A 27386-nucleotide genomic window follows, 5' to 3' on the forward strand; every position below is an offset into this window, starting at 1 on the left:
AATCTCCTGTGGTGTGCTGTAGTTTTGTGTCGCTTTTGTGGACTCAAGCTGATTGGCACAGTGATGTCAGTTGAATCAGACACACGTGCTGAGGCAAGACCCATAGGGGACACGGGACGTTTAGAGGGTAGAGATAGGACTTGACAGACAGTGACGGAGACAGAACTAGGTTTACTTAGAGAACTAGCCGTATAACACTTGTGGGTCTCGTGCCTTTGTTGATTTTTGTTTCTATGAGAGAGGCACAGGCAAGAACTTGCCCTGGTGTCCCTCCTGCTGACTCGAGCTGAGGCTGAGGCCTGGCTGTGTCTGCTAGGCTGTGCCTCAGCTGCTGACCCGAGTTTGCTATCCAGACTCTGGCACACTAGACTGCTGGTGTGTCCATAAAGTGTTGGTGAGTAGATAGAGCTGCTACTAACCTGTGAACTCAACTGCCAGTTTTCAGACAACACACATGGGAGTTTCTAAACAGGTCCACTTCCCCCATATCTTTCTTTTCCACTATCTCTGATGGGTGGTGGGCTACAAGGAAGATAAAAATATTTAAGAACCCTCATTAAAAAATAGGTTTTAAAAACAATTAGTTACTGTTGGTATCCAACTTGGGGCAGTGGGCAGGATTTGAAATTATCTTTAGTTACTTCCACTCACCCACTGGTACTTGTAACCTGAATTTCTGAATCTTTCCCGCAGAAAGTTTTGGGAGCGGTTTATTGCCTTGTGTCATGAAAACCACAGCTTGCACGGGATCACGTGGGAACAGATCAAGGCGCAGTTAGAGGCTTTAGAACTGAAGAAGACTTATGTGTTGAATCCACTGGCTCCTGAGTTCATCCCCCGGGCTCTACGACTGCAGCATTCAGGAAACAGCAGCCGACAGCAGCAGTCACCACCCAAGGTAAAGGCCCTGCTTTACACTGGCTTGCTGTTAAAGTACTGGAATTAGAGTCACATTTGGTGGCCACAGCTGTATTTGCAAGGAACTTTCCCGAGACTTGGGTGGTGGGGACCATGCTTACTGTTCAGTCATCTGCTACACCTGTGAGGTGGCTGACAGCCTGCAGTACCTTTGCCTATCCTCCAGCACTCCTCCCTAGATAGGCGCAAGGCTGGCAGCAGATGTGAATACAATCATAGCGTAAAGGGTTACTAAAGATATTTATTAACTTGTGAGTGAGTGAGTGTGTGTGTGTGTGTGTGTGTGTGTGTGTGTGCTCGCGCGCGCGCGTGTGCGCGTGCATGCGTGCATGTAATACATCTGTGCCATGCAGAGATGAAGAAGGAGGTCAGAGGACAACTTGGGGGAGTCAGTTCTGTCTTTGAGCAAATTTCCTTCACCTACTGATTCACCTTACCATCCCTAGCGACACACTTAAAGCATGTTCATACAAGCTCTTATGTACAGGAATTACATTTTAAAATAATTTTTCAATAAAGAAAAGCAACCGTTTCGTTTCAAGTGGTATTTGGACATAGTTGAGACAACTTGCTGGGTTCTTGAAGATAAAATGGTTCTGCAGTCTGGAAGCAGCCTGTTTAGAATGGGTAGAGCTGGGGGTAGGGGGAGGTCAAGGCCATTTTCAGTTTTGAGCTACAGTTATTTTGAGCAAAGACAGCTGGCTTGTTTACTCCGGTGCATGAAAAAAATTCTTGCATTTAACATCCTGAAAAGCAGATTCTGAAACTGGCATGTGTGGGATTCACTGCAGTCTGCTGATGACTTTATTGACTTTATAAAAAAAAAACTAAGCTTACTATCTGAATTTAAAGAGTATATTAGCATTGGTCTTCCAATATCTAACATGTGAGCAATAATGAATGGCTTAATATTGTGAAGATCTTTTTAGTTAAATAGGGGCTAAGCTCAAAAGGAGTGTTAATGCAGTCATATGTTCGTACCTTAATTAAAACACGCTGTTTTGCTTCTGTGATTTGGTGTTGTTGGAGGGTAAAGCATTCTGCACTAATGAGTTCTTCTGCCTGCCACGTGCTGGATGCTAGAAGCATAGACAACCAAGCTAGCATGAGTCCTTTTGAGGCAGATGTTGGATGGATGCTGTCAGGATGGCGGAGCAGGAGCTGGAGTCAGAGACACATCGTGGGCTTCTTGTTGAGGACATTACTGAGTGCATAGAGGCAGGAGGCATGGAGAAACCGTGAACAAAACAAATAAGAACAATGAAGCCCAAGCTAGCTCAACTGGGCTGGGTTTTTCTTTTGTTAGTTATTGCTTGGCTTCTGTGCCTGGAAGCCAGGCAATAACTAACAATTATAATAACAATTATAATTATATAATCAGATACAATAACTATCTGATTATAATAGATGTTTGAAGTACTTTATGGTGATGCATGTGCCTGATATTTTAGTGTTTGTGAGGCAAGAAGCAAGAGGACCAGAAGTTCAAAGTTATTCTTGGCTATGTTATAAATTCAGGCTAGCCTGGGCTACCTGACACCTCATCTGAGAAAAACACATTATTTTTAGGTCAGTAAGAAAGCTCTGCATTATATGACTGTAGTGAGTACCTGGTACCACTGACTTACAAAGTGCTAAGGATATTCTACATGACATACCATCTGAGAAAAGTGCATTTTTTTATAAGCTAGTGAGGAAGCTCTGCATTATGTGACTATAGCAAATGCCGGGTACCACTGACTTACAAAGTGCTGAGGTTATCCTGTCTCACAGTTTAAGAGTCTTCAGTCTGTGACCGGTTGGCCCCTTTGATTGGGTCAGATGCTGCTTGTCCTGCTGGGACCCACCACTTCATGGTTGGGAAGCAAAACTGAACAGGAAGAGGAGGGACCAGGTCCCAACGAGTTCCCCAAGGAACGTCTTCTGCCTTGAAGCTCTCGCACTCAGCCCCTCCTCTTACAGGGCCCCTCACCTGCTGAGGATCAAGTCTTTGCGGGGGACATTTCAGATCCAAACTATAGCAAGCTTTTACAAAGACTATGGGACACAAGAGATCAGGGGACATTTTTGTGGGGGACCACAGGAGCTTAGAGTATGTGAAAGTTCGGAATTCAGGGCTAGCAACAGCTAGAAGCACTTGGCACACCAACATGATGACCTGAGATGGCTTTTCTGGGCTCACGATGGAGGGAAGAGGATAACCCCTCTAAACCCTCTCCCCTCCCCCATAACACACACCTAGACATAATGAGTAATGAAAAAGGACAGAATGAGTGATGAAAAAGGTAAAGACTTAAACAAATGAATGATAGCTGATACAAATTACATTTGTTTATAGATATAAACGATGGGAGCTGTATTTGCTTATAAAGGTCCCACATTAGCACCTTAGCAACGGTGAGCATACATGCTGAGGTTTACTGTCAGACGAAATTAAGAATTATTATAGAGTAACTTATGCACATAGTTGCCCTAGCTGGCTGTTACATTCAGATTTTGACTATAAGACACCAAACTCTATTTTACCCAAACCAAGCAAATCTGCTGCTTATGCTTACAGTTAACCACTAAATCAAAGTATGGTGGGTAGCTGTATTCTTTGAGCTTCATTGAGTGTAGGATTAGACATAAAGACATGACACCTCTGTGTGTGACAGGACCTGGCTTGCTTTTGCCTTTAGTGTATCACATTGCCAGAGTAGTGTCGTTCAGCTAGCAAGCTGCCCACTTTAAAAGGATGAGCCTCAGTTATGGCTACCTTTGTATCAGCTTCCCACTATTGCACAGCACCACCATTAGCGGAGGGACTTAAGAACATGAGCTTGGTTGGAACTGGCTTGCTTCATTTCTCTGTTCTGGGTTCTCAAGGTTGGGACCAGGCTGTTGGCTGACAGAGCTCTTAGATACCTGGAAGGAATCTGCTTCCTCACTGATGCAAATGGTTGGCAGAATCCAGGTCCTCATGGTTTAGGACTGATACCCCGTCTCCTCGGTGACCGTGATCATCCGAGGCAGGCTAATGCGTCACCATACGACTCTGGGGGTCGTTGCTTATTTACTCAAGGCCCCAGTGCTGGGTATTTGGATCTCTTAAGCAACCATCACACATGGATGAGGAACATCTGTGCCCATATCCCTGATTATTTCATTTGGGTAAATCCCTGGAAGTGCAATTGCAGTATCAATATCTCTGTACATCCTTGGTGCTTCTGAACTCTATCGCCAAACTGCCTCCTAGCAATTAACTGAAGTCCCTCGCAAAATCATCAGGGTCTCTTGCTTTTTTTCAGAGAAAATTGAATTCTTTGAGATACTATGAATCATACTAAAGAACAGAAATCACACTGTTAGTGGTTCTCTTCTTTTTGAGTAGAGCACTTGAGATTTCCTTTTTGACAAACAACTTATGTTTTGTCATTTCATTTTTAGAGCAATTTGAGGGATGTTACTATGGAATAGACATAGATTGGAGTTGTAGAGATGATATTTTTCATTGTAGTTTCAGAACTTGGAAGGCTGAGAGGCAGGAGGGTCACTATGAATTTGTGGCCAGCCCATGATATAGCAAGTTTCAGACCAGTCAGGCTACATTAAAGAAAAAAACAAAAAACAAAACCAACCCCAAATTTGTTAATTAAGAGCTTGAGAGGTGGGAATGTAGCTCTGCTGGGAGAGTGCTTGCCTCTCCGCATGCACCAAGTTCCACCCCAGCACTTAGGAGGTAGAGACAGAAGAAGACGACCAAGGTTACCCCTGGCTACCTAACCAGTTTTGAGGCCAGCCTGGGTTACATAAGACCCTGTCTTAACAAAACAGGAGCTAGAGAGATAGCTCAGAGGCTGAAAGAGTCTGCACAGTCACAAGGATGGGAGTTTGCATCCTACCTAGCACCTATGTAATAAGCCTGACATCTCCCAAATCCTGTAAATGAAACGCTGAGAGAGTGAATCCCTCCTCTAACTTCTGTGCCTAAGCACCTGCCTACAACTCTGCTGATGCACACACATGCAGGCTTATACACGAGAGCGCGTGCGCATGCATGTGCATGCGCGCGCACACACACACACAGGTAAATCTTCAAAATACAAAACATAAAAGGATTTTAGATGTCCTTAGTTTTGAAGCAGAAAACTGAAAATGCAGCAACTTTGCCAAAAGGCCTGGATCTAAAGAAAGTGTTTTTGACAGCCTCATACTTTAAAAATATTAATTGTGGGTATTTATATTTCGTTTGTGTATGCTTAGGAAGTACTCGGTTCTCTATTGTTAAAACATGCTTAGATTATTTATCATATATTTGTTTTTGTTTTTAAAGGTGAAAAGCCTCTATCATCCCCAGAGTGATCATTTCCAGAGTGATGGAATTGGTGAGTAGAAAAGCTAACTCCAGAAAAACTTGCTTTTGAAAGACTTAATCAAGAAAAAAACTGCCATGAGAGAGAACGTTCTGTCTGCGTGTCTGTCTCTCCTCTCCCCTTCTCTTCCCACCCTTTACACCCCCTCCCCAGTCTCTCAGGCGTATACAGATACAAGCTTTGTATCCTTAGTGAGTTCTTTATTCTTTCATGACAATGTGTTGATTTCTGAAAAGTGACTGGATTGTAGCAACCAGCATGCATAGCCTTCTACATAACATAAGTGTTCACGAGGTATCTCTGTCCTATAAATGTTTCAAGATAAAGTTTATTAGGATGCTCTTGAGTGCTGTGGTCCTACTGTGTAACCTTCACTCCCCATGTGGCTATGTCCCAAGTCGTATGTGGCAAGTCAGTACCTGATTCTGAGGAACCGTCCGCTCTGGTCTTGAGGCTGCTGTTCAGAGTTGTGCGGTCATGGTTCGCTGTGTTGAAGACTCACCTCCAGCTTCTCACGAGTTAGCACTGCAGGCTTTGCACAGCATCCTTCGCACAGCTGCAACTGATGCTCGAGCGCACTGTGGAGTGGCTGTGGAGGGATTTCATGGTTCATCTGGGACATGTGTTATTGCTATTGGGTGATTAGAGCATTTCTGTCTAGGTCAATGTGTACAGCTATTGAGTCTCCTTTTTGTTTGTTTGTTTTTCAGTTCAGCCCAATCCTTCCGTACTTATTGGCAATCCTATTAGAGCATATACTCCTCCGCCCCCTCTTGGACCGCACCCAAACTTGGGAAAATCTCCAAGCCCCGTTCAGAGAATAGATCCTCACACTGGGACTAGTATTCTTTACGTACCTGCTGTCTATGGAGGGAATGTAGTTATGTCGGTGCCTTTACCTGTAAGTGGATGTTTCAAATACTTTCTCCTAAATCAGTAGCGGCGGTGGCAGTCCCAGTGAGGGTTTACCATCCTTTGCTTTTCTGTGCTGGGCACTGAACCAAGGGTCTCATGTATGCAGCAGTCACTGCTGAGCCACACCCACATGCTTTTATTTTATTTTTGCCTCTCCAGCATCCATAAAGTGACTCACGTTTAATTTTTAAGTTTTGAAATGACCAGAGATGTGGATGACTAAATGTCACTGGTTGGTTTAGCCGAGACTATGAAGAAGTCTGTGGCTCTCCTGTTTTCATTCAGAAGCCTTTGAAATCTTCTAAACTGTTTTCCTCTGAGGAGAGCAATATAATTGATGTTTCTGTTTCGTCTTCTGCATTTTATTCTCAGTCACGAACTGTTGCTAAGCAGCAGGGTTATTGGGAAGCCAGAGACCTTCAGTTCTCTTAGAGACCTTCAGTTCTCTTGGGTCTCAGTTGGTCTGGGTAATCCCACGATGTATGACATATTAGAGCTACACTACGGAATTCTGAGGTTTTTAGAGGGCTTCCATCTGATTCATAAATTCACTTTTATTTCCTTTTTGAAATGTTTGGTGATTTTTTTTTTAACTTGTAGAGACATGAATATTTCTAAATTTAGAAGTTTTAGCCGAAGAAACAATTTATTTGACTGAAGTGAGTTAATTTCAGTGAGAGGTGATCTTGTCAGAGTGCTTTGGCACTCCTGCCTCTGCCCACAAAGAGAATTGCTGAACTGCAAGCATTCTCAGCCTGTGGCAGGTCACAGCCTGGCAGCCAAGCAGAGTATGGTCGGAGGTGAGGGTTTCTTGCCTGTGCCTCAGCAGCTTCTGATTGTAGCTATTTCTTTCTGGACAGCCTGGCAACATGATACATGGTCTGCTTTAAATAGTCTGTCTGTCAGGATTTCTATTTCATTTTACTAGGTCACAGAAGCTTTTAGGATCTAAGATCTCTGAGAGTCTGTGTCCACCAGTTAAAACAGTGACAGCGGCAGTTGTCATTTTCATCCCTGTAATGATCATGCATATCTAGGCAAGCTCTTCTGCCTCTGTGACTGAAGGTAGAGTTGAGTCCATCAGAAGCATTCATTAAAATCATTAAAATAATGATCTGTGTGAGTTTTGCCTGCCATGAGCCTTGAATGATTGTTACTCACGTAAGGTTAGAGTAGCCCGTCTTTGAGTTGGGACTCCTTAGTTTTCTCCTCCAACCTTAGACCCAGTCTGTTAAACTATGGAACTGTGAAGTTTGACTTGAGAAGATCATTTTCATGATGCTCTGTGACGTGTACCACCACGTGGAGGGGGAATGATTCAGGAGTATAAACTGCTTTGATATCTTGGGGAATAAGTACTAGTTTTCAAGTCCTCATTTCCTTGTAACTCTCCATTTGCCCTAACCTGCTAATGACTTTGAGAGCCAGGTTTTGGCCAGTAAGGCCATAATCGCAGTCCTACCCATTGCTACGGTAGAGTGATGAACAGTAGTGGGGTGAAGTGTCATCTCTGTGTAGTTGCTTCTGCTTATCTGCAACACTGTATCCGTTTGTGTTCAGAAACATTACTCAGTTCAATTACTTTGTTTCTCCTAATAATTAGGTGCCATGGACAGGGTACCAGGGTAGGTTTGCAGTTGACCCTCGGATTATCACACACCAGGCAGCAATGGCCTACAATATGAACCTATTACACACGCATGGACGTGGGTCGCCGATCCCTTATGGTCTTGGCCATCACCCACCTGTCAGCCTAGGCCAGCCACAGAATCAGCATGCAGAGAAGGATCAGCAGGAGCAAAACCGAAATGGTAGGTCACAGTCCTGGGGAACCTGTTGTTTCAGCCCTGGTGCCAGGTCCTTGACTTAAGTGTGTGTGTGTGTGTGTGTGTGTGTGTGTGTGTGTTTTGTGAGATGAGGCCTGAGGCACTGATCCTGTAAGTTGGTTTGTTTATGCTGACGTGTCTGTGGTCATTTGCCCCAGGATCGTCTATAGAAAAGTTTGTTCTCTCACCACTGAGCTTCCTCAAAGCTAGAATCAGCTCTTTTTTGGGGGGTAGAGGTGGGGTTGGGGTTTTGAGACAGGGTTTCTCTGTAGCCCTGGGGCTGTAACTCACTTTGTAGACCAGGCTGTCCTCGAACTCAGAAATCCGTCTGCCTCTGCCTCTGCCTCTGCCTCTGCCTCTGCCTCTGCCTCTGCCTCTGCCTCTGCCTCTGCCTCTGCCTCTGCCTCTGCCTCTGNTGCCTCTGCCTCTGCCTCTGCCTCTGCCTCTGCCTCTGCCTCTGCCTCTGCCTCTGCCTCCCGAGTGCTGGGATTAAAGGCATGCGCCACCACGCCCTGCTAATCAGCTCTTTTTCATTGGCACATGTTTGTGTTTATGCTAGACATGCCGCCCTGAGTACTCTAGCATTGTGTGGGGTTTTCCTAAGTGTTCCCGCTTTGTTCTGTCTGTCTTGTCCAGGTTGTTTGCCATACACAGTTCAGAATCAGCTTATCTTAGACAAACCAACCAACCAACCAACCAACCACCAAAACCAACCAACCAAAAAACCCAAGAACTAACCAGCAGAGCTTTTGATTGGAAGGCAGCTCTGCTCACCACCACACCACCAACTTAACGCTGTACCACTGATTTGGGTTACGTTAGGTCTTTATAGCAGTTTTGGAAGACTTGGGAATTTAACCACACTGAGCCTCTGAGTCTATGGACAGAATGCATGTGCCCCTATGTGTTTAGGCCTTAATCTCTCTCGGTTTAAAAGGAATTAAGTGTGAAATCTCTGACGTGCTGTGTGGCAGAAGCTCGATGATTCTTAGCGTAACTGTCTTCCTTGCTAATGCAGTCCAGATTCTGAGATGTTATTGCTCTATTTTTATTTAGTTCAATATACTTTGTAATTTCTCTTAAAATTAAGATAGAGCCATGTACTGGGTGGGAGGTGCTTGCCTGTAATCCCAGCACCGGGAAGACTGAGGCCAGAGGATTATAAAATCCAAGCTAACCTGGGCTACAGTGTAATGAGACCCTGTAGGCTCTGTGTTTCGGCTTTGTTAGTTTCTGCTGTTTTACTCTTTAGCTTGCCTAGTTTTTCTTACACACTGTTTAATCTTCTGGCCGCCCATTGGTCTTTAGCTTGGGTATTACCATCCTCATTTCTTGACATCAGTGGTGAGGCAGCTTTGACGTGATGGTTGCTTTGCCAGGTCCTAGAGCTGCTGCCACGTCATCTCTCAGAACGTGCCTGCATCAGGCCTCTATGAAACCGGGCTGAATTCTCAGAGAGGAAAGCTTTTCCTCTCTGAGAAAGTTAGTCTAGGCTACTACAATCAGGTTTTGAAAACTGTAATTTTGCTTTCTGTGTAATCTGTGGCCTATTTATGCTTAAAATGTTTGCAAACTATAATTTAGATTTCTTTTGGAATATCTTTCTTCACCATGTGCTCACGGTCACTGTGACACAGTACCTGAGATGAACAATCTCTAAAAAGGAAAGATGTGTTTTGACAGATTCAGTCCATACTTGCTTTGTCCCACTGTTGTGGGGCTGTGGCCGCACAGTGCATTATGACGGCATGTGTGTTTGTTCAGTTCATGGGAGTAGGGAAGCAAAAAGCCAAAGAGAGATGGGCAGGAATCCCAGTATCCACTTCTGCCCTGTAGTCTCCATGTCCTAAGGTTTCCTCTTCCCCATAAAGCACAGGCTGGAGAACAAGGCAGTTCACACTTGGGCCTTCAGGGAGCTTTTAGATCCAAACTCTTACTATCAGGTTAGAGTTTGTCAGTAAATTGAGCTGATAAATTATTTAGATTTTTGCTTAATTATATTTGCAACTGAACAAAGTGTTGAACCTTTGTAAACAGGCAGGAATGCCAAGGCCTCTCATGTGTCTGGTTTTTAAAATATGAGACTGTAAATTCCTGGAGAGTGGACCATTTTCTTTTTTATTTGCTCTTTTCACGTTGTTTGCCCTGTCATTTTTCATTTATAACTTCTTCCATTTTGCAGAGAAACTGCAGCTCTGAGAATGGAGGAGTAGAATGCACATAGTAGGGTAAAGCCTTAGCAGTGAGTGCACGATGGCTAAACGACTCTGCTCTGTCTAGTGTTGAACAGTCGCTAGCAATGTCACATTCACTGGAGAAAACTCATGAGGTTTAAAACTATTTTCTTAGGTAAAACTGATACAAATAACCCTGGACCTGAAATTAATAAGATCCGAACACCAGAGAAGAAACCTACAGAGCCCAAGCAGGTATGCTGCTCATGGGAACCGAGGGGGTTCTGGGGTGAGGGAGGGTCTGGCCCAGAGCATCTCCTGGGTCTCTTGAGTCTCTTACGCACTTTCTCTCAGGGTGACTCAGTGGCCTGTGCCCCCTTTCTCCTCTCCCGCTGTCTGCCAGTATGTTATTTCCTTTGCACATGCGTATCTCCTCAGATCCTTTCTTCTTTAAGTTTTAAAGATGTATTAATTTTATATGTATAAGTGTTTTGCCTGTATGTATATACGTGTACCACATGTGTGCCTGTGGAGGTTGGATGAAGCCATCAGAGCTCCTGGAACTGGATGGTTGTGAGCCACCAGGCGGGTGCTGGGAATTAAGCCTGGGCAACCGATGAACCATCATGTCTCCAGTTTGGATTTTCTATTTCAGCAATAGACTTGACTTTATAGACTCCTCATGATAAAGAAGATGTGTCTCACTGACCGTGACCTTAGACAGGGAAGGACTGTGGCAGTGACTTACTTAGTGCCTGGCCTTGTCCTCTCTCTGTAGATCCTTACCTTTGTGTCTGCCCGTTTGTCTGTCATTCATGCTTTTGTGTTGGGGCAGGTTAGAGAGGACCATGTCAGTGGTTGGCTTAGTGCGGCTGGCAGCTCGTGTGCTCGTGTGTCAGCAGGGCTAGGCTCCCACCTTTCTTGTGCAGTGCTCCTCTGTCCATGTTCCTTAGTGATCTTCCCCAGCCTGTTTCCTCCTGATGTAGAGATGACTGCTGTCACCACCACGTGACAACACGTCTCACTTTTTATACATCCTTAAGCCTCTTTGCTTTGTCATCCCAGCCTTAGATGACATACTCTGGAGTTTACAGTCTCCCCTGGTCCCATCACCTCACTGATTCCATGTTCTCACCTTTCTCTGCTGTGCAGACTCTTTTGCCCATCGATCCTCCTCTCACCCTGCTTGCTGCGCAGTTACTCTAGCCCAGGAGGTTCTCAGAAGATGCTTTCTCCTGGGGCTGTAGCTCAGTGGGAGTGGGTGTTGGTCTAGCACACACAAGACCCTGTTTAATGCCCAGCACCACAAAAGCTTAGATAGATAGATAGATAGATAGATAGATAGGTAGGTAGGTAGATACCTTCACCCCTAATGCCTTGTCTTTTGTTTCTCCCTACACTGGCACAGGCTAGACCTAGCTCTCTGCACCTCCCTGCAGCTGTGAGCTCCATGGACTGTCTCCCACAGCTCATAGTTCTGGGGTGTTCAGCATTTGGCTGTTTTACTTCTATTACTTTCTTTAATACAACATCTCTTCTTCCTGCAACTCTGTTACACGGCTTTCTTTCTTTCTTTCTTTCTTTCTTTCTTTCTTTCTTTCTTTCTTTCTTTCTTTCTTTCTTTGTTGTTGTTGTTTGTGTTTTATAAAATGTAGTGTTATTTTTATGTTACTCTGCTGTTACATAGGGCATAACATTTTCACAAGGTGTTTTTGGGACTGTAGTCAATGATTAGCAAACACACAATATAGTGGTCCAGCTCTCTAAAGAACAGTCACTGGACAAACCGGATACCCTCTCCCTTGTGCACAAGTCTGCATGGAAAAGCACTAAAGTCTAGACTTGAACTTGTGGACTTTATTTCTCCTTCCTAGTGTATGAACTTCTGTCTTAAGACGTTCCCATCTCACCTCTCCTCATGACCTGAGGCCTTGAGTTGTGATTTCCCAGAGTTCTGTGTGGTCCCACTTGTCTTTGACGTCTATGGTTGACGGCCATAACCTAGTCTGAGTTGTCTTTAAGTACCCACTTACTGAGAAAGACTTGTAATTTAGATTCTGTCTTCTGCTGGAACAGTGGTTCTCTGTCTCCAGTTACAAGAATCCCAGGAGCATCTCTGAGTGACAAGTGGTAGGAGGGACTGCAGTGTAAGGGAGGCAGCCAAGGGGTGCTCAGGGGAAGCAAGCTAACAGTAGAGTCTGAAGCAGCCTGTATCTACCACCGTCACCCAGCTGCCCCAGGTCTTATGCCTCCTAATACCAAGGCACTGAATTAAACAAAGCTTGGAGTACTTTTTTCATGTTTTTTGGGCCCCAAAGCAAAGCATCAGGATATGAAGGAAATGAAACTTGACTATCAGGTCGCCTTGCTAGATCTATAGCAGAAATGTAAAGACAATGCCATGATTCTAATTTTGATAGCACCTAGAACCATGCTGCCTCCAACTTTGTCTGGTGCTGCTGCTTCCACTTCAGGGTGCTGACATGCGTTTATCTCTCACAACCTTTCCAAACACGGATGCTCGAGAGCACTTCTGTGCAGCCTCTCCCACCACACATCCCCATTTCAAGACCATAGCGTATTGTGGTTATGAGCTTCCTGTGTGTATCAAAGTCACAGGTAATGGGACCAGTTAAAACAGCTACTTACCCATAAACAACCATGACCTGTAACCATGGCGTCATGTTTGCGGTGTGCATGCTAACAGTGTCTTTTTGAGAGAGCTGTGTCCCTAGCTAATGGAGCTTCATCATCCCCAAGACTCTTGAGTGCTATGAGGAAATGTGTACTTATGAAGAGCCTCAGGTAGGTTCTGAGGAGTGAGCAACATGGACAGCAACTGCTCAGGAAGGCCAGGCCTGATTCTCAAGGACCGGAGGGTATAAGTGTTAAGGTGGGGCTGTTCTTGGTGTGTGATTGGCACTGCAGCTAACGGCGGGGATGCCCTGGTCAGTGTTCCTAGCTCTCATCAGAAACCCGGCGCCTCCCCCACTCAGCCTTGTTTTCTTGGGCACCCTGGTTAGCTTTTCAGACTTTAGCAGAGCAAACACCCTGCAGTTCTCACTGACCATTTTAGCACTGAAACTTACAAGGTGACACATAGCAGTTGATGGAGAGGTTTAACAGCTGGAAAAGAAAAGGTGCCACTTTACACACCGTTTTTGGTTTTCACAGCACATACAGTCAGACTTGCATTTCAGGACAGAAGTGCTCTTTAACGTCAAACCTTTTGATAGTGCTTCTCCGAAGCTTAGCGGGATCAGACTCGATGTGTGCTCAGTGCAGAGTCAGTCAGTATAATTGATGTCAAGAGTGGGAAACCACCATGGAAAGAAGTGAAGTTCTAGCTCTGAACACAACATGCGTACCCCACATCTGCTGTGCAGCTGTTGTCTCAGCCTTGGATTAAACAGCTCAGTCTGTTAGAGCATCCTTCTCTCCCTAGAGCAACCAGTCCTTTTGAAATGTTCAGCTCCGAAGCCATTGCTTTTCTGAAGCCTTTACATTTCTTAGTCCTAGTATCTCACACGACCACCCCCTCTTTTCAGTGTCTCGTGTGTCAGCATAGGACCTTGGCTGGACTCTGGGCCAGGGATTAGCAAGCTGTTTTTGGAAAGGGCTGAGCAAGAATGCTTAGACTTCATGTCCGTGTTGCTTTTCAGTCTTCAGAATCAAGCACAATGCACTTAGTAGGCCCTCCACAAATGTTAAAGATAAAGAGTTACAAACTATGACGAAAGTCAGCTGCCATTATGGTTCTATAAAGGTGCCGTGGTACCTGTTTTTCCACTTGAAATTTGCTAGAGACATGGTTTTTATTAATGTTGATTTGTTTGAAGTAGATTAGATATATCAAGACATAAAATCAGTGGAAAAGAGCACATTTTATTGATTTATATCTGAAGGAAATTAATGGTTCTCTTTCTAAGGGAGAAACTGTGAAATTGGAAATAGTGTAGCAGGGGTCAGAGTGGCCATTCTAATAAAATGGTAGCAGCTTTTTATTCAGGTTCACATTTAATATGCTGTGTTTCCTGTCATCTTTTTTAATTTATGAGAATATATGCAGGTAACTGAGTCTGCACCTACAATTCTCATCCTGAAGAAAGAGTGAGCGAGAGAGCTTGTTATATAACCTTCAAGTGGGGTGTGGTTGGGAAAGGATGAAAAGCCACCAAACTTGGGGCTTCTGCAGTTAAAAAAATGTTTCTGTTTTTTTTTTTTTTTTCCTCTAGGTTGATTTGGAATCAAATCCACAGAACAGAAGTCCTGAATCCCGTCCTGGTGTTGTTTATTCCAACACTAAATTTCCTCGAAAAGATAATCTCAACCCAAGACACATAAATCCTCCTCTCCCTGCACCGCACGCTCAGTATGCAATCCCTAGCCGCCATTTTCATCCACTGCCTCAGCTGCCCAGGCCGCCGTTTCCCATTTCCCAGCCACACACCTTGTTAAATCAGCAACATAATAATTTGCCTGAACAACCAAATCAGATGGCACCTCAGCCAAATCAGGTGGCACCCCAGCCAAATCAGGTGGCACCCCAGCCAAATCAGGTGGTCCAGCAGCAGAGCCATGCACCTCCACAGGCCCCACAGCCAGCACCTCAACTCTCTCCTGCATTTCAGGCAGGGCCCACCAATGCATTTTTCAATAATGCAGTTGCTCACCGACCACAGTCTCCTGCTGCAGAGGCTGTGGGTCCTGAGCAGCCGCCCCCTCCCGGGCTGCCCGATGGCCACAGTCCACTGAGAGCCATCACACAGCCTGGCCCCATCCTGGCATCACCATTGAACAACTTCGTTGATGAGAGCTCTCCAGGATTGCCTATAGAAGAAGCTTTGGGTAAGCTTCCCTGTCACAATGTCATATCTGAAGTGTTCCCCGGTCATTTGCTAACCATGATATGTCCTATACGGTATTAGTGTAGGCTAAGATTGACTCATGTCTCCAGATAATGCCAGAAAACCCAACCAGTTAGTATAACAGTTTGACTTCAGGTGTTATGTGTATAATGAGTATCCAGTTGACACCCTTTACACTGTCACAAAGGAGGGAGAGGCAGCACCAAAGCTGTGGGCTATGGGATGTTTACTTTTACCCAGCTAGATTGTAGCTGTTTCTTTGTCTTTGTGGAGAAAATCTGGATGTAAAAGTCTTTGCAGAAATTAAGCTGAAGCTCCAAATGGACAAAATCGACCTTTCCCACCCGCCTCTGCAGATCGAGTGCATGGAAGTGTAGCTCTGGAAACGCTGAGGCAGCAGCAGGCGCGGCTACAGCAGTGGAGTGAGCACCACGCCTACCTGAGCCAGGGCGGCATCCCCTATTCACACCATCACCATCCTCACCTCCCGCATCTTCCCCAGACACCCATTGGCCTCCACCAGCCACCAGTGAGGGCAGAGTGGAAAGTCGCCGGCAGGGCTGACGATGAAACAGAGACAACATTCTCAAGGTATTCCAGCAGGCCAGGGCCAGCCCTGATCACTGCCTGCGTGTCGTCTGCCTCACTGTAGCCTTTTAGCTTCAGGTTAGAAGCCGCTCTCAAGTGGCCCTGGTGTGGGCCTTGGCGGTTGCTACAGTTCTCTTAGTTGACTCTAAAATATGGAGAATTTAGAACGCGCTCTCATTACAATCTGGGCCAAATCTACAACCTTAGCTTTTGCTTTATGATCTGTTATGCAAAAGAAACTGGGTATGGGTATTTTTATTGTTTGTTTGTTTATTTAGTAAATTAAAGGATAATGGGGACAGAAGTCAATTTGTAGTTAAAACTTAAAAACTATGAGTTTCTTACTAACGTTCTATCAAGTAGGCAGATACTTTTCGGGAGCTGTAGGTGTTCTCCGGGTTCATGCCTAACTGACTGTATTTGTGGCCAGCATCATGTGACTTTGTACGAACGGCTTCTTCATCCTTTCTGAACAACGCCCACTGTTACTGTGGCCCTTAAAGGTTTTTTTTAATTCATTTTTGTTTTATTTTGTTTTAACATTTTTTTTCTATTTTTAAAGTATACATTTTTTTTATTTTGATTTTTTTTTTCCTTAAATTTCATGTGTATGAATAATTTGCCTACATGCATGGTCTGAGCACTGTGTGCATGTCTGGTGCCTGAGGAAACCAGAAGTGGGCATTGGATCCCTATAGTTACAGGTGGTCGTGAGCCACCACACGGGTGCTGAGACCTGAACCTGAGTCCTCTGTAAGAGCGCAAGTGTCCTTAACTGGTGAGCTATCTCTCTAGCCTCTTAGTTACTGATTTTTGGGTACTTGTGTGTGTGTGTGTGTGTGTGTGTGTGTGTGTGTGTGTGTGTGTGTGTGTGTGGGGGCAGAAGACAGTCCATGTCCTTTTACAGTGTGTCTTCCAGGGCTCACCTTGTCAGATTTAGTGGCCAGCATCTATATCTGCTGAGCTGTCTCCCTATCCCTTTCCGGTTTTTTTTTTTTTTTTTTTTTTTGGTTTTTTCGAGACAGGGTTTCTCTGTATAGCCCTGGCTGTCCTGGAACTCACTTTGTAGACCAGGCTGGCCTCGAACTCAGAAATCCGCCTGCCTCTGCCTCCCAAGTGCTGGGATTAAAGGCGTGCGCCACCACCGCCCGGCCCCTTTCCGGTTTTTATGTTGAAACAAGAATGGATCTTTTCATGCAAAGGTTAAAAACAACAAAAACAACAACAAAACAAAAATAACCCAACCAAAGAGCAAAACCCAAAAAGCAGTTAGGTAATTGTCTTTCCCAATGGGCTCAGTAACTCTTGAGTGCCAGTTTTGGATTCAGTAACTCTTGAGTGCCAGTTTTGAATTCAGTAACTCTTGAGTGCCAGTTTTGGATTCAGTAACTCTTGAGTGCCAGTTTTGGATTCAGTAACTCTTGGGTGCCAGTTTTGGATTAATTAATGCCAACCCTAACTAGGTCCTGTAATTTGGTTTGCAGAAATGACACTCGAGGTTGACTCTGCTCTCCTTAATGTGGTGGGGACTCTCCACTGCCTTCTTTCATACCCTCTGTCTCCATGTAGGTTTCAAGACTTACTCAGAGAGCTGTCCCATCGGGATCAAGGTGACACTGGAGAACTAGCTGAAATGCCTCCGCCTCAGTCAAGACTTCTGCAGTACAGACAAGTTCAGCCTAGAAGTCCGCCAGCGGCCCCGTCTCCCCCTTCCTCCACAGACCACAGTAGCCACTTTGCTAACTTTAATGACAGCAGCAGAGACATCGAAGTAGCCAACAGCCCAGCATTCCCGCAGCGCCTCCCGCCGCAGCTCTTTGGCTCCCCTTTCTCGTTGCCATCTGAACACCTTGCCCCTCCTCCTCTGAAATACCTGGCTCCGGAAGGAGCATGGAATTTTGCTAACTTGCAGCAGAGTCACTTAATAGGGCCGGGCTTTCCCTGTGGCCTCCCTCCATTGCCTCCCAGGCCACCGCAGAACCCTTTTATACACATCCAGAACCATCAGCACACGGTTGGTCAAGAGCCGTTTCACCCACTGTCAGCTCGAACAGTGTCTGCTTCTTCGCTCCCCAGCCTAGAAGAGGTAACCTTTCTGTGCTCTTCTGTCTCGAGATTAGCTGGCTGTGAGCAGACACTGCCCCTGGGAATCGTGTTTACCCACTTGACAAAAGGATGTTTCACCAGACAGAGTATCTTTAAAAAATAATCTTTTTTGCGAATTATTTTAACATTTATCTTTTTGTGCTGTTCCAGGTTTTATATGCGGTATTGTTGAAACGTGAAGTCACTTAAAAGTATTTTATCACTGTTTTGGCATGTTTTTACATTGGGGGACTCTATATCTGAATAGTGTTGGCCTTTCTAATCTCAGGACATGGGCCTTAGTGGCTTATCTCTTATTAGGTTGATCTTGCTAACTAGTACTTTTTAAAGGTACTGTTATTTCTAGTGAGTGGCAGTTCCAAGCACTGGTTCTCTCTCTGTCTTCCTGAGCTTTTTGTAGGATGATATTTATGAAGGTAGTAGGCACACAGTAAGACCAGTTTCCAAATGCCTGAACATTCAGTCAATTAACATAAGGCCGGCTGCCAAGGGAGTATCGGGAGACAGATGCAGCTTTGACGGTGATAACTCTGATGGAAGCTTCTCTCATCTTCTCTTCTGATGGAAGCTTGTTGTGATTTCAGGGGTTAACTGCCAAGATGGGGCTGGAGAGATGCTCAGCACTGAAGAACTGAGTGCTCTTCCATAGGACCTGGGATCACTTCCCAGCACCTACATGGTGATTCGCAACCTTCTGTAACTCCAGTTCCAAGGGAGCAGTTGCTGCTTCTGGATCCTTTAGAAATCTGCAGGCAAAACATGCATACACACATCAAAACAAGTTTCCCAATTGTATAATGTGTACACTGTTATTGTCTAGCAGTTTCCAGTTAGCTTACAGCACTAAGGGTCAGAGTGTGTAAAGGGATGGTAGGTAATTGTTTTGAGGTGTTTTGTTAAGACAAGGTAAAGTTACACTTTTATTTGGGCTCAGTATGTGGCCTAAACTGGTCTTGTATTCAAGTCCTCTGATCTTGGCCTCTCACCCTTGGATTGCAGGCATACACTCCCATACCAGGCAATTGTGAAATGTGAATTAAACATCTTTCTTTGAGACAGGATCTCAGTGTGAGTTTGAGATGGCCTTGAAGCAGAAATTGTCCTTCTTGAGCTCCGGGATTACAGGCTTGAGCCACCACAGCTGGGTAACAGATGTTCTGATGTAATCTTCCAGTGAGTCGTGAGGGGAGTCAAAGCAAATCCTAGTTCCATGAGGACGAGGCCTCTTCTGCTCCCTGCAGAAAAGAAAGGGCTAACTTTCAAGGCTGCCACAGAGCTGGAGAGCAGAGAATATGACCCTTACCACAGAATTTGTTGTTTTTATGAAATAAATTCTCTGGTTTTTCTTGACTAAATATTCTCATAGAAGCTGCAAGCTTTTAGTTTCTTAGCTCAGAGTGTTGTTTGATGCATTTGAGTGTTTGTTGTTTTTAAGGAGAAGGACTGAGCTGCTTTCCCAGTCCCAAGTGTGGCCTCACCTCTCTTGCTGGGTGCATTCCTAACACCGGTGTGAGGACCACGTCCCAGTTCTCATGGGCGTCAGTCACAGTGTATGCTTTGCAAGTAACTCTTCACACTGAGTAAATCTGCTTGGATCCCTCATCTTCTCAAGTTGTCCATGGTTTTGGAGTTTAAGTTCTTTGTTCTCTCATGTTTTCAGTGATGGTCTCTTTGTGTCACTGTGAGTATATAAATAGGCGTCTTCATTTGTCACTGACTTCTTTCACTTTGCAAAAACACTTGGTCATCTTGCTTCTTACACTGGGTTCGTGAGTGATGACTAAGTTGCAGCAATTGAAGAAATTCTTTGACAGGGAAAACATTATTTTTACCACATTGTGGATTTTTGACATTTTCAATGTATTAGGGTAATTTCTGTGTGTTCAAAGTGATTTTTCATGAATCATCTCCCACAGTGAATGGCATATGCTCTCACTGTTTATTTCCAACCATTTAAAGCAATTTCTTTAACTTTAACAATTCAAAGAAAGTTGCTTTTTTCCCTACTGTGGATTCTTTTGTTGCCAGAAACCTTGGCAGATTAATTTCAGGGGATGAAAACGCTTACCCTAACCGCTTACCTTGAGTGGATTTGTCTTTGTCCCTGCACTAGTTGGAGCTCTACTGCTAACTAGACCTAGCATTCTTGTCAAACAACAGAGTCTTCACCTAGCATTGCCTTGTGTTCCTGTTTCAGTGAAGAGCAAATGCAGTCCGCAGAGCTCCGGTCTTAGCTGGCCGCCTCCAAGGGCTCAGGATGTGGTGACTTTTGGGTGCCGTTGAAAGTTTTCCCAGGCTGGAGACATGGCTAGTGTTAAGGGCACTTACTGCTCTTACAGAGGACCAGGGTCCCAGCACCCACTGTGGCTCACAACTGCCTACAACTCCAGCGCCAGAGGACCAGCCACCCTCCCGGCCTCTGCAGGCTCCTGCATGCACATAGAGCACATGTGTACATGTAGGCTTACACATACATGTACACAGAACGATTGCTCTTGAAGGCTGATTTTGATGTGTGTGAAAATGTTCATTTTGCATGATGACTGATAGTCTCACTCTGAGGAAGCCACTCTCCAGGGTATCCTGGAGTGAAGTCACTTTCTGGACTTGGTGCTTGTTTTTCTCCTGCAGTCTTGTTCTGTACCCGAGTGACACTCTCAATTCAGACGAGGCTTAATGCTGTGACAACACTGTGAACCTGGAGGTAGTGTGACGTCCCTCTTACTCTTCCTGTTTCTATATTGTGTGGAAGAGGAGGCGAGACTGTTTTGAGACTTTCCTACTAGAAGTTTAGAATATCATTGTCAATTCTTTCTCTGCCTTATATACCTCTCAAACCTTTAGATTTCTATTTGAAGTATAGTAAGCGTATAGCTTACATTGGAAGGACTTTTTCCCTGACGTGCTCTGGGTTGCTCCTTTAGGAAACAGCGGGCTCTCCCATGTGTCGCTTGTTCTCCCTCTCTCCGCTCTCGACCGTTCGTTTTGTGTGTTTCTCTTTAAAATCTTCGGTGTTGTCAGTTCTGGTTCCTTGGGATGCTGTTTTGTCTCACGCTCTGCTCATTGTTGTAGTGCAAGCTTCTCCCATTATACCTCCCAGGCGTTTCATTGTGAAAACAAATCCTCATTCTCCTAAAGTGGCTGTAGATTTGTCAAGTTAAGAGCTTCCGTTTCCCGCAGCCCCGCAGTGCTGACACTGGCACAAAGCACCCTTCTCCGACTCAGATGCGCTTCACTCTGAAATAGTCTGATTAAAGAAATAAATGGAGAAAATGAAAAATCCTCTTCAGATTGTCACTGTACCAATAAGAACTGGTTTCTGAAATTGCACATTTTTGTTTGCAGTGATGATATTATCATAGCAGCCTCCTTAGAGAATTGGCTCCCTCCCGGCTAGGGGTGTGGCTGGTAGTGGAGAGACTGCTCAGGCTTCTGGCTCTGGTGGGAGTGGGTGGCACAGTGGTGCTCCCGGCTGCTCATTCTGGTCGGTGGTCAGTCAGTCAGCGTTAAAGAGGACTGTGCCTCTGTTGTGGCCCTGCCTTGGAATACTTCCTGTTTTAGGTCCCGGCTTTTGAACAGTTTGCTTATTTTCATGTTTCTCTCTAGCACCTGTGGTTTCGGCATTAGTTAGTTTGGATTTCACTGTGTTCTCCAGCCATGCTTGCTCCTGAGTTCCCCTTTAGAGCCAAGTGCTTTGCTGGGGGGCTGTCGTCCTGACGAAGGGCTGGGAGATTTCACCTCTCCTCGCTGTAGATGTACATATTGATGGCTTGTGATTTGTGTTGTGTAACCAGCTGGAGATATTGTTGTCTTCTTGCCTCAGTAAGGGTGGTGTCTGATAAACCTCCTAGAACAAGACATAGTCATCAACAGGCCATTAAGCCAGACCGCTCTTCGTGCCTAATTGTCAAAGCTAATCACTGAGATGAGCCATTGGGCCTTAACTAAAGCTCCTGGCACCATAAGGTGAGCTGGGATCCCTCTAGAGCACTCAGTCTCACCTTGGTGATTGGCCTTGGGGCATAACTTATAAATATTAGAAGTTTTTATTAATATGCTAACCTTTCCTCCAGTCATTTATTTATATGCATTCATGTGAAAGAATTTGCTAACCTTAACATTACAGATAGGTCTTAGTAAAGTAGTAAGCAAGCTGGGAATTTTACTTAAATTGCCAACTATATTAATATAAATTTGTACACAAATTTAGTAACTTTCTTACGTATAGTTCATATATTAACTATAGCTCATAATTCATGTTTTTGAAATATTAGTATTACAGCTCAGTATTTATAAAGAAATACTAGCCGTAAAATTTTAGAGTAACAATCATATGTTTGGTGACATAATGATGTCATAGTTCAACAGGGAGAATTTTTTAAAAAGTGTTTTTATTTTGTGTTTGTGAATGGTTGCCTCTGTGTGTGTGTGTGTGTGTGTGTGTGTGCACCACGTGTGTGCCTAGTGCCTAAGGAAGCCACGAGAGGGTGTTGGTTCCCTGGAACTGGAGCTGTGAATAGTTGTGAGCTGCAGTGTGGGTGCCAGGAACTGAACCCTGTTCTGGAACAGGGTTCCCTGAGAGCACTTATTTTAACTCCTTGTTTACCGTCATCATTATTGAGTATTAGGGATTAAAGGTAGACCCTCATGCATACTAGACCAAGCGCTGCTTCCTGAGCTATAGCTCAGCTGTGTTTTCACTTTAAGATAGAGTCTCACCAAGTCATGCAGGCCAGCCACGGGCTTGGTGACCATAGCCAAGTTGGACTTGAACTTTCCATCCTCCTGCCTCAGCCTCATGAATAACTGGGGTAACAGACTTGTGCCTGACAGACCTGGCAATTCATTCTTTTCTTTTAAAAAAAATTTTTTTTATTGCATGTATTTTATTTGTGTGTGTTTGTGTGGGGGTATGGGGGTGAAAGAGAGATTTTAGGTCAGAGGAGAGCCCGCTGGAGTCATCCTCTGTGTTGTCAGGCTGGCCAGCAAGCTTTACACTGAGCCATCTCACCAGCTCCTGGGAACTTAGTTTTAAAGGAGACTGAGGCACAAAGATGTTGATCCTATCTGGGGTCGTCATTAATGAAGTGGAGGCTCGCGCTTGGCAGGAAAGTGTAGGGGACAAGGAATAACTACAGCTCTCATGATGCTGGGGAAAGCACATGTTCCTGGGACAAAGAGTTATTACATTTTTAGCCATCTAAAATTTCCCCTTGTTGTGGGAGTAGAAGGAGCAATTCTTCCATTCTGGAAATCTATCTCATTCTAACTGCTGAATGTTTGGATTTTTAGATGACGAACTCTGAGCCCTCAAATCTCCGAAATTAACAATAAGCAATTCATTTTCCAGTACTAAGAGCTGAGCGAAAGTTCTTGGATGCTCTTCTTTTGAAAAGCTGAAAATCTTAATTGTGGTCATTTTGATCCTTCAGAGAGAAAGCTCATTGCTCCAAGTTGAAGGTCCTTCCGAACTGTTTGATATCCTGCTCAAACTGGCTTTGTCTTCTTGTAAGAGGTGGCTGGATGGTCCAACTGTCCACACCAAGGATGAGTTAAGAAGTTGAGGCAGCCCAGAGTGCCACAGTAATGCAGACAGACTTCTCTCAGCTGTAGTGTCGCCTTGGTTCTAGTGTCTGCTCCATGACTCACTGTTTGGGTGTAGGAAAACACGGTGGGCAGATTCCCAAGTGTCCTTTCCTGAGAGGGGCTTCTCGCACGGCGGGTCTCTTCATGTGGAGCAGAGCTGACGAGTGCTCTGGTCGGAGGCACAGCTGTGTATCTCCCTGACCTGCCTGCAGGTCATGGAGACACAACATCCGAGGTCGGAGACAGCCCTCGGCCACCTGAGGTCATCCCATCCTTTGGTAATCATCATCCTGATCTTTCCTTGTCTTTCCTTCTGAGACTTCTGTCAGTAAGATGCTGGATGTCTAGGATTCTCCAGGTCTCTTTTTTCCCTTGTCATATTTTAAAATGCTATTTCCTAGGTGGGGGAATTATTTCTTTTTCAAGTTTGTTTGTCTCTCTATTGTATTTTACATTGGAATTTTTTGGTGAGAGAGGCTCAGTGAATGGAATGAAGCTTTTCCATCATTAAGAAAAAAATTAAGCAGTTATTTTCATCACCATCCTCCCACCCCCACCCCAATCCCGGGCTGACCATTGCACCAGGGCTTTGTACATAGCATGCAGGCACTTTACCTCCTATCCAGACCATTACCCATAGACCTTTGTTTTTTTGTCTACAATTGTAATACCTAGTCTATGGATACTCCTAGGGCTTGTTTTTTTATTTTGCTTTATATTTGAAATAAAACTAAGTTAAAGCTGGGTGTGGTGGCGTACACCTTTAATCCCAGCACTGGGGAGGCAGAGGCAGGCAGATCTCTGAGTTCAAGGCCAGCCTGGTCTACAAGAGTGAGTTCCAGGGCACCAGGGCTACACAGAGAAACCCTGTCTTGTAAAACCAAACCAAACCAAACCAAACCAAACCAAACCAAACCAATCCAAACCAAACCAAACCAAACCAAAAAACAAAAAAACCCAAAAAACCAAAACAAAACTAAGTTAATATTTTGAGAAGCACTTTGGGTATCAGTTTTCACTTGACTCAGCCCTTGTCTGTCACACTGTAATCCCTTCATCCTGCTTTCTTTTTTTAGATGTCTTTGTACCACACTGTAGGTATGCTACTTCCACTGTAAGATTATAAGCTTGTGGGGATTTAAATTAAAATGTTAGTGGAGCTCGAGAGTGTTCCATAGCTGGAAGTTTCTTCAAATGGTGAGAAAATGAAAAAGATTCATTTAAATAAATAATCAGTTATTACCAGAACCTGACAAATACAGAGGCGGATGCTCACAGTCAACCATTGGCCTGAGCATGGGGTCCCCAATGGAGGAGTTAGAGAAAGGACTGGAGAAGCTGAAGGGGTTTGCAACCCCATAGGAAGAACAACAATGTTGTCAACCAACCAGAGCCCCCAGAGCTCCCAAGGACTAAACCACCAACCAAAGAGAATACATGGAGGGACCCATGGCTCTAGCCTCATGTAGAAGAAGATGGCTTTGTTGGGCATCAGTGGGAGGAGAGGCCCTTGGTCCTGTGAAGTCTTGATGCCCCAGTGTAGGGGAATGCCAGGGTGAGGAGGTGGGAATGGATGGGTGGGTGGGAGAGCACCCTTATAGAAGCAGGGGGTTGGGGATGAGATAGGGGGTTTCTGGAGGGTAAACTGGGAAAGGGGATAACATTTGAAATATAAAGAAAATATCCAGTAAAAAAAGAAAAATAATAACCAGTTATTAAATATGATATTCTAACAGTTTTCATGATACAGAAAGACATCTATGACTTTTTAAAAAGATTTATTTTTATTTTATGTGCATTAGTGTTTTGCTTGCATGCATGTAAGTGTGCTTGTCTGGTACCCACAGAGGCCAGAGAGACTGCCAGATCCCTTGGCCCCCAGTCACGGGTGAGGGTCAGCTACCTTGTGTTGTGGTGCTGGGAACTTAAGCCAGGTTCTTTGCAAGAGCATTGCACGTTCTAACTGCTGGGTCATTTCTTCAGCCACTGTCTATGAGATGTTAATAAGAAATTTCCAAGCCAAATATAGTACAGTTTGTTTTCAGTGAATGTGCATATTCAAGTGCAAGTGGAAGAAGGTGCACGGGATGTGTGGTTTCTCATACTGGGGATGGTAACTTGGGCTGAGGTGAGGTGCCAGGTACCAGTCTGACCCACTGCTTGTAGTAGTTCTCAGCAAACTTCCTGCATAGCAGCTGTTGATGGCTGTGGCTTTAGTCTTTTGTTTCAGTAGAGATGCCAAATAGTACTTCTAAAGTTTAAAAATTTTTATTCTGCATTTTTTTCTTATGAAGGAGAACATTGAATGTGATAAAATACTAAATACTAAAATACAGTCTATATGGAAAAGGCAGATAATTTATTGTCCTGTATTCATTCTTAGGCTAGTAATTCAGTGTGTTAGCAAGATTCAAGGATGACTGTTGAGGCTTTTTTCTTCTTGTTTTCACTTTGAATGTCATTCTGAATCAAGCATCATTATGTATTTGAATTTTCAACGTATTGTAGTTACACTTTTTGCTATCTTATTCTGTATCTGGACCCTAATCTTTTACGAATCCCATTCTGGCTCCTGTTTTCCAGATGTCTGTGTATAATGCAGATCAATGCTTATTGTGTGTTAGAAAGTAAGAATGCAGCAGTTTGAATTCATGTATCGCTGCCACAGCAACATCAGAGTGAATGTGTAATGCTTAAAGTAGAAAGGAAACAAGATGTCAATCCTAAGCCTCCACCTTCAGAAATTATACAAGGAAGAGCAAGATAAACTCCAGGAAGTGAGACTGATGAAGAGAATCGGTACTGCAGAGAATACTAGAGAAGAAAGAGTCGGTGAAACCCATAGTTGGTTCTTTGTAAAGGGAAAGTAGATAGCATTTAGCAAGACTAGCAAGGGTCTAACTTCTGCATGCCCCTTTTTCTGTCTCACTCTGCCCGCTTAATACCTAGATGTCATTATGGAACCTCGTGCATGCCGCTGGTTAGTGCTGAAACTCTTCTCTGCTTTGAATCCCGAGAATCCATGAGTTGAAGGCCGTAAAGGTCTGGGGGACTCCTAAGGTGCTTCCGGTGGGAAGCTGTGCCCCATCTCTGTCTCCCCAAATGCTGATATCTTGAGGTCTTGTCTGGAATCTGTCTGAAGCATGGTTGATTCACTTGAAATGATGCTATTCCAGTGTCTGTGCTCAGACTGTATGTATCATGTCTCCATGTTAGTGTAGACAGGTTAGAGCTTTGGTCCTTGAGTAGATAAGGTCAATGACTCTGTTTAATTGTAGGAATTATAGAAAATGAGATACTAGCCTTCTGTGACCCTAAGACTGAGGATCCAGAGTCTCAGGGATAATTGAGGCAGCATAGAAAGATGGAAAATCAAGGGGGGAATGAGGGAAAGGAGTCCTTCTGCTGACTGCTAATCACAGACTCCCTCGGTGTCCCGCTCTAGGAGGGAGGGGCAGGTGCAAAGCTGGAACTGTTTCTTCCCATTGGAAAACAGTGAGCTGTGACCCATGCTTTCAGCCTTGTCTGTTCTTCTGAGTGCCCCCATCTCTCTCAACCCTTGTACTTCAGTCTCTGTTTAAGTATTATTAATGCCTCTCCCACCCCGGAAAGCTTGACCAGAGGAAATAGCCAGGACACTGGCTACTGACAGGGACAAAAGGAAGGATGTCCCCACAGTTGAGGTGCTTTGGAAGGATAGCAATAGGAAGCTTGCAAATCGTCCTCAACAGCATCGGTAAGACGGGCCACTTCCCCAAAGCCACAAACGTCCAAAACTCACCAACAATGAAATAAAAATCAGGAGTGATCCTATAACTGTTAAACATTGAATTTATGGGTTTTTTTTTTTTTTTTTTTTTTAAGAGAGAACTAACTCTCTGGGCCAGAGCTGTTTCACTACTGAATTTCTCTAAATATGTAAAGAAGAAAATCTACCAATTACAGTCATCGCCAGAGAATAGAAGGGAAAGTCTGCCAATATATTTGCATGAAGCCACCATTACTGTGTCCAAAGCAAGACAGAGACAGTACAAAAAAGAAAAATATAGG

General features: G+C 44.5%; 1 protein-coding gene across 4 annotated transcripts in view; it reads left to right on the forward strand.

Moving 5' to 3' along the window:
• Positions 1 to 27386, forward strand: part of Helz (helicase with zinc finger) — a 139875-nt gene that overhangs the window by 108333 nt on the left and 4156 nt on the right. For all 4 annotated transcript variants that reach the window (XM_021176881.2, XM_021176882.2, XM_029483195.1 and 1 more), the window contains 8 exons: positions 694 to 898; positions 5234 to 5285; positions 5984 to 6174; positions 7792 to 7999; positions 10364 to 10443; positions 14424 to 15036; positions 15413 to 15647; positions 17214 to 17730. In XM_021176881.2, the coding sequence (XP_021032540.1) occupies positions 694 to 898; positions 5234 to 5285; positions 5984 to 6174; positions 7792 to 7999; positions 10364 to 10443; positions 14424 to 15036; positions 15413 to 15647; positions 17214 to 17730 (2101 nt within the window). The remainder of the gene's footprint in view (positions 1 to 693; positions 899 to 5233; positions 5286 to 5983; positions 6175 to 7791; positions 8000 to 10363; positions 10444 to 14423; positions 15037 to 15412; positions 15648 to 17213; positions 17731 to 27386) is intronic.

Source organism: Mus caroli, chromosome 11, assembly GCF_900094665.2.
Source record: "Mus caroli chromosome 11, CAROLI_EIJ_v1.1, whole genome shotgun sequence".
NCBI lineage: Eukaryota > Metazoa > Chordata > Mammalia > Rodentia > Muridae > Mus > Mus caroli.